The sequence below is a fragment of the Gadus morhua genome, chromosome 8 (assembly GCF_902167405.1).
Source record: "Gadus morhua chromosome 8, gadMor3.0, whole genome shotgun sequence".
Classification (NCBI taxonomy): Eukaryota; Metazoa; Chordata; class Actinopteri; order Gadiformes; family Gadidae; genus Gadus; species Gadus morhua.
Genome location: NC_044055.1, coordinates 13,172,768 through 13,179,510, shown reverse-complemented (window position 1 = coordinate 13,179,510; position 6,743 = coordinate 13,172,768). Strand labels below are relative to the sequence as shown.

At 49.3% G+C, this 6,743-nt stretch overlaps 2 protein-coding genes across 8 annotated transcripts in view; one reads left to right on the top strand and one right to left on the bottom strand.

Moving 5' to 3' along the window:
• Positions 1-5,802, bottom strand: odr4 (odr-4 GPCR localization factor homolog). Of its 2 annotated transcripts, none has more exons than XM_030364331.1 (14): positions 5,527-5,628; positions 4,968-5,070; positions 4,480-4,602; positions 3,975-4,067; positions 3,789-3,895; positions 3,632-3,668; positions 3,334-3,477; positions 2,430-2,525; positions 1,981-2,028; positions 1,781-1,903; positions 1,481-1,562; positions 1,121-1,324; positions 800-871; positions 1-439 (listed from the first exon to the last, which is right to left on the bottom strand). In XM_030364331.1, exons 2-14 carry the CDS (start codon positions 5,058-5,060, stop codon positions 372-374), a joined length of 1,290 nt encoding a protein of 429 aa, XP_030220191.1. In that variant the 5' UTR covers positions 5,061-5,070; positions 5,527-5,628; the 3' UTR covers positions 1-371. The 2 variants fall into 2 exon arrangements, with proteins under 2 accessions (XP_030220191.1, XP_030220190.1); XM_030364330.1 differs by having other exon boundaries at positions 69-439; positions 4,968-5,067; positions 5,527-5,802.
• The window catches only part of tpra (translocated promoter region a, nuclear basket protein), a 38,502-nt gene continuing 37,410 nt past the window's right edge, over positions 5,652-6,743 (top strand). For all 6 annotated transcript variants that reach the window (XM_030364277.1, XM_030364276.1, XM_030364279.1 and 3 more), the window contains exons 1-3: positions 5,652-5,939; positions 6,308-6,412; positions 6,494-6,558. In XM_030364277.1, coding sequence (XP_030220137.1) covers positions 5,810-5,939; positions 6,308-6,412; positions 6,494-6,558 — 300 coding nt within the window. In that variant the 5' untranslated portion in view covers positions 5,652-5,809. The remainder of the gene's footprint in view (positions 5,940-6,307; positions 6,413-6,493; positions 6,559-6,743) is intronic.

Below are 6,743 nucleotides of genomic sequence, written 5' to 3'. Positions count from 1 at the left end.
TCAGGTAAGAACCAGACCCTTTATTCACCCAGTCATCAGGTAAGAATCACTCTTTATTCACTCCTTCATCAGGTAAGAACCAGACCCTTTATTCACCCAGTCATCAGGTAAGAATCACTCTTTATTCACTCCTTCATCAGGTAAGAACCAGACCCTTGATTCACTCATTCATCAGGTAAGAACCTGATTCTTGATTCACTCATTCACCAGGTAAGAACCAGACCCTTTATTCACTCAGACATCAGGTAAGAACCAGACCCTTTATTCACTCAGACATCAGATAAGAACCAGACCCTTTATTCACTCAGACATCAGGTAAGAACCAGACCCTTTCACTCAGTCATCAGGTAAGAACCAGACTTTTTATTCAATCAGTCATCCAGGTAGAGGAGCGACGCCGCCGCCGCAAGGAGGGCCATCACCGTCGCCATGGCAGCACCTAGAAGACACACACAGGTGGAGACAGGTGAGACAGGTGAGACTGGTCGGTTGAGACAGGTGAGTCTGGTCAGGTGAGTCTGGTCAGGTGAGTCTGGTCAGGTGAGTCTGGTCAGGTGAGACAGGTGAGTCTGGTCAGGTGAGACTGGTCGGGTAAGACAGGTGAGTCTGGTCAGGTGAGAAAGGGAAGACAGGTAAGACCGGTCAGGTAAGACTGCTCAGGTGAGACAGGTGAGTCAGGTGAGTCTGGTCAGGTGAGTCTGGTCAGGTGAGACAGGTGAGTCAGGTGAGTCTGGTCAGGTAAGACTGCTCAGGTGAGACAGGTGAGTCAGGTCAGGTGAGCCAGGTGAGAGGTGTTTACCAATGTAGCTCCTCCCCTGTGGCTTCAGGGGCGGGACCACGGCCGCCTGTAGCTCTGACCTCTGAACGCCCTCTGATGGAGACAGAGAGGAGGGGTCATGTACATGATATATGATCGCTTATACAAGATACATGATATAACATATTATGATATGACATTATATGTATTACATATATATATATATTACATTATATATTATATATCATATATTTTATATATTAAATGATATTATATTACATATTTTATATTGTATATGTAGTATTAGATATATTATAGATTAATATTACATTATATATTTTATGGTGTGATGAAGAAACCCACCGTTTGGTGCTGGTTGTGTCTCCACGGTGACCGCCTCCTCTTCCTGTGTGTGGTCCAGGTCTTCCTGTCTTACCTCCAGGTCGAGGATCTCCTTCAGACGGTCCAGAACCTCAAGCGGCCCCTCATCACTGAACCGGTAGTCACACACACCCACACCCAGCCCCCGCAGGGGGCACATCACCCGCGTGGGGAGAGAGAGCCTGTCTGAGAGAGAGAGAGAGACTGTGTGTGTGTGTGTGTGTGTGTGTGTGTGTGTGTGTGTGTGTGTGTGTGTGTGTGTGTGTGTGTGTGTGTGTGTGTGTGTGTGTGTGTGTGTGTGTGTGTGTGTGTGTGTGTGTGTGTGTGTGTTGGTGTGTTTACCTCTCTCCTGGGTCTCCATCAGCTCCTCCAAGACCATGTTGAGCCTCAGGGCCACGGTGGAGAGCAGGTCCCTCTTCAGGGCCTAACACACACACACACACACACACACACACACACACAAACACACAAACACACAAACACACTCTGAGTCCTCAGGACCACCTGCTGACAGACTACTAATCCTACCCCGTCAAACAGACAGGCAGGTAGTGACAGACATACAGGTAGTGACAGACATACAGGTAGTGACAGACAGACAGGTAGTGACAGACAGACAGGTAGTGACAGACGGGCAGGTACCTTCTCTGCCAGCCTGGCGGTGGGCTTGTTGCCATGGAGATAGGCTCTAGTGTGGACCGCCCCTCTCAGCACGACCCTCCCCCCAGAGGCCCCCACCTGGGAGACCTGCTCACCTGGACACACCTGGACCACACCAACTGCGTTAGATTTTTGTGTGCGTGCGTGCGCGCGTGCGTGCGTGCGTGCGTGTGTGTTCTAACCGGTGTGGTCAGTATCTGGGCTTGGAGGGATTGCTTCACATTCCGCTTCTGAAACACAACATAAAAAATATTACACAACAGACACACAGTATATAACACTATGGAGGTGGTGTTATAGGAGGTGGTGTAGGTGGAGTTATTTAGGGTGGAGGTGGTGTTCTGGTGGTGTTAGGTGGTGGTGGTGATACGGTAGTGGTTATGGTGCTGGTGTTATGGTGCTGTAGGTGGTGCTGTAGGTGGTGCTGTAGGCGGTGCTATAGGCGGTGCTGTAGGTGGTGCTGTAGGTGGTGCTGTAGGTGGTGCTGTAGGTGGTGCTGTTGGTGGTGCTGTAGGTGGTGCTGTAGGTGGTGCTGTAGGCGGTGCTGTAGGCGGTGCTGTAGGTGGTGCTGTAGGTGGTGCTGTTGGTGGTGCTGTAGGTGGTGCTGTAGGTGGTGCTATAGGTAGCTTACCGTCGGTCCTGTGAGCTCTGTGTCCTCTGAGATCTTTCTCCCGTCCAGCAGAAATGTTCCTCTCTCTATCTGCTGGGCCCACAGCTTCAGTCCCTCCTGAACACAACACACCACGATGTACAACAACACAACACACCGCGATGTACAACAACACACCGTAACACACTGTGATGTACAACAACACAACACACTGTGATGTACAACAACACACCGTAACACACCGTGATGTACAACAACACAACACACTGTGATGTACAACAACACACCGTAACACACTGTGATGTACAACAACACAACACACTGTGATGCACAACAACACACCGTAACACACCGTGATGTACAACAACACAACACACCACGATGTACAACAACACACCGTAACACACAATGATGTACAACAACACACCATAACACACTGTGATGTACAACAACACACCGTAACACACTGTGATGTACAACAACATAACACACCACGATGTACAACAACACACCGTAACACACTGTGATGTACAACAACACAACACACCACGATGTACAACAACACACCGTAACACACCGTGATGTACAACAACACACCGTAACACACTGTGATGTACAACAACACAACACGATGTACAACAACACACCGTAACACACTGTGATGTACAACAACACAACACACCACGATGTACAACAACACACCGTAACACACTGTGATGTACAACAACACACCGTAACACACTGTGATGTACAACAACACAACACACCATACCGTAACACACCATGATGTACAACAACACAACACACGACACCGTAACACACCTTGATGTACAACAACACAACAGAACATACAGTAAAACACTGATATACCAAACCACAACATACCGTTACACACCATGAACCACAACATTAGGTGTGTCTCTACCTGCAGACTGGTCTCCAGGTCTCCCGGTCGGGCCCCTCGGGGGGGCAGTGAGACGGGTATTTCCACTTCCACACAGCTCCACACCATTGGCCAGGAGCCACACACCCCTGATTGATACCTCCAATCAGCTGGCTTGGCTGTGCTCTGAAACAGCCAATCACAGTGCCTGATACATTGATTTAAATGTTACATTATATATGGATGTGTCATTTTACATTGTTGCATCAGTACACATTTAAACAACTGTTGTTCACAAATAACAATTTAATAACATAGAGACAGAGGACAGACGGATCACCTTGGGGTCTCTCACGTCGAAGGTTCTACAAAAGGTTCTGATCAGGTATGTTAAGGAACATTGCCGACATTAAATACATCAGCTATACACTATCCACAGATATGGTGACCTATCATTTAGACCTGATATCCAGGTAACACTCTAGGAGGGAGGATACTTCCTGGTGGTGGAGTTGACGTGCAGGGTGACGCGCTCGCTGATGTCATCATCCCCACTCAGCCACAGCAAGTCCCTGGAGATGGACTTCTGCACCGCAAACACCAGCTAGACACACACACATTTATTATGTCATTATGTATTGTGTGGGTGTTTGCGTGTGCGTGCGGCTGTGTGTGTGTCTGACCTGTCTGAGTGTGATGAGTGTGTCTTTGGCTTCAGCATCGCTGATGTAGAAAACTCCCAGTACAGACAGCCCCCCTGGCAACATCCGGGACACCTAGCAACACACGGCACTGTCACATAGCAACAAGCATCCTGGACACCTAGCAACACACGGTACTGTCACATAGCAACAAGCATCCTGGACAAATAGCAACACACGGTACTGTCACATGGCGACAAGCATCCTTGACACCTAGCAACACACGGGACTGTCACATAGCAACAAGCATCCTGGACACCTAGCAACACAGGCCACTGTAAAATAGCAACAAGCATCCTGGACTCCTAGCAACACATGGCACTCTCACATAGCAACAAGCATCCTGGACACCTATCAACACACGCCACTGTCACATAGCAACCTGCAACCCCACATAGCAACCAGCCCGATGTTCACCTAGCAACCCAATGACATCTGACCCCTACTTGACATTCCGGCCCCCCGGGGCCACAGGGCGCGGGCTCACCTGGCGGGCGTGCTCGTTGATCCACTCCATGTCCAGTGTGTCCCGAGGGCTGGGGGTCAGGGGACACGCCTCTCTCTGGGGGGTGCGCGTCGCCATGACAACAAAGTCCCTCTGGGCAGAGCTCTGAAATCAATTAGGATGCCAAGATGAAGACTAGCATGTACTATATATAAATGTGTCAGAGTGAGGTTGTTAAACCTTATTGTAACAAGCCTAGTACAATAGACTATTATTAGTTGTATTTTGGACTATTATTGTATGGACTATTGTAGTATTCATTAAAGACTTAATGTATGTATCATAGACTAGGGTTATTGTCTGTATTAGACTATCATAGACTATCAACCTTTTAATCATTGTCTGAATGACTAAAAGGTCGAAGGAGCTGTCACTCAGAGCTCCAGAACAGGGAGGAGAGGACCAGTCCGAGGAGCAGGCCGGTCAGAGGGCTGGAGGAGCAGAGGGAGGAGCAGAGGAAGGAGAGGTACCTGTCCGAGGAGAAGGCCGGTCAGAGGACTGGAGGAGCAGAGGGAGGAGAGGTATCGCTCCACCGCCTCCTCCACCATGTAGCCGCGACCCATCAGGCTGCTGCTGGCAGTGATACACACAGCTCAATACAATGCTACACAATACTACACGATACACAAAGATCACTACAATACTACATAATACAGAAAGCTCAATACAATACAACACAATACTACACAAGACACTACAGCTCAGTAAAATACAGCACAATACTATACAGCACAATACACACAGCTCAATACAATACAACGAAACACACCACACCACAGCACCACACAACACAACACAGAACAGTTCATTACAACGCAATGTTCTCCCAAAGGAAAATTATTGAAATAGTTAGAAGTGCGAGGACAGGGGAGCAGAGAGACGAAGTAAGAGACAAAGTTGACAGCTACAGACCACTTATTGATCTGTCTCCTTTAGCGGGTTATCAGGTTCATAAACACCGCGCACACCAGGCAGACGCTTAATAACTGAAGGTGAGATGTGCATTCATGTTTTAATACAGGGGCTCACCTTAATGTTCACAGCTGCTATAAGCTACGTTGACCAAGCGACTAAACTACCTCTCCCAAAATGCGCTGCGCCTTGAAATCGAGATGAACTACATCTCCCGAGATTCATTGTGTTCTGACGTACTTCCGTTACACTTTTCTGCTAGCGCACGTCGGCTAGCTGGTGTCTATCGGATCTTTATTCATCCCTCTGTGCAGGGATAGTACTAAAGATTCCCAGTGTTGTCTGTTGGGGTGACGGAGCGGTGGTCTGTGGGAGCGTTGTTGGGTCCCCGGGCTGTAAGATGTCGGCAGTGCTGCTGGAGGTGCTGGAGCGCGCGGAGCTCAACAAGCTGCCGCGGGGCGCGCAGACCAAGCTGGAGCGCCACTTGACGGAGCTGCGGACCCAGCACGAGCGGCTCCGAGCCGACTGCGGTTAGCATCACAGCTAGCTCCGTGATAGCATCACAGCTATGTTAGCTATAGCTAACTTTTATAATACTGTTGTCTGTTAGCATCACAACTAGCACCCATATAGCGTTCTAGCTATGTTACCTGTTTGCATCACAACTAGCTCCCATATAGCATCCTAGCGTTGTGAGCTAGCCCCTGTCATACTGTGGTAGGCTGTCAGACCAGCAGAGCTGCGACCCGACGGACCAGGTTCTCCTCATGGTCTATAGACCAGCAGAGCTTTGACCAGGTTCTCCTCATGGTCTGTAGACCAGCAGAGCTGTGACCAGGTTCTCTTTAGGGTCTGTAGACCAGCAGAGCTGTGACCGGGTTCTCCTCATGTCCTGTAGACCAGCAGAACTTCGATGTGGAGAAGCGTCTGACAGAGAGCCAGGAGCAGTTCCTCTCAACCGCCAGAGATCTGCAGACTGTGAAGGAGGAGAACAGCCGACTCAGTCAGTACCTCACTCTCCTCTTGGGTTTGAACAGTTATCAGTGTGTGTATGTGATACAGTAACAGTTGTGTGTGTGTTCAGATGAGGAGCTGGTTACCCTGAAGGGCATCGAGGGGGCGTCGACAGATGGCAAACCACCTGAGCAGGTGAGATGCAGTGTGGTTCCCATGGTAACTAGAGGATGTGCTCAAGAGAGCCCATTGACTCCTCTGACCTGAGTCCGATTACACAACCAACGGCTGGATGTAGGAACAGGGAATGGACGGGTGGTCGGCCATCAATCATCAGTCACTAACACTGCCACGCTCACTCGGCAGATTGACACGTTACT

What these genes read in the sequence shown, in the direction of transcription:
- odr4 (XM_030364330.1), bottom strand. Translation starts at nt 5,060, where the DNA reads ATGGGTCGCGGCTACATGGTGGAGGAGGCGGTGGAGCGATACCTCTCC. An exon ending in ACCTGGAGACCAGTCTGCAG is followed by an intron (nt 2,526 to 3,333) that starts GTAGAGACACAC and finishes TGTTGTGTTCAG; the next exon opens with GAGGGACTGAAGCTGTGGGC. An exon ending in GATGGAGACCCAGGAGAGAG is followed by an intron (nt 1,325 to 1,480) that starts GTAAACACACCA and finishes TCTCTCTCTCAG; the next exon opens with ACAGGCTCTCTCTCCCCACG.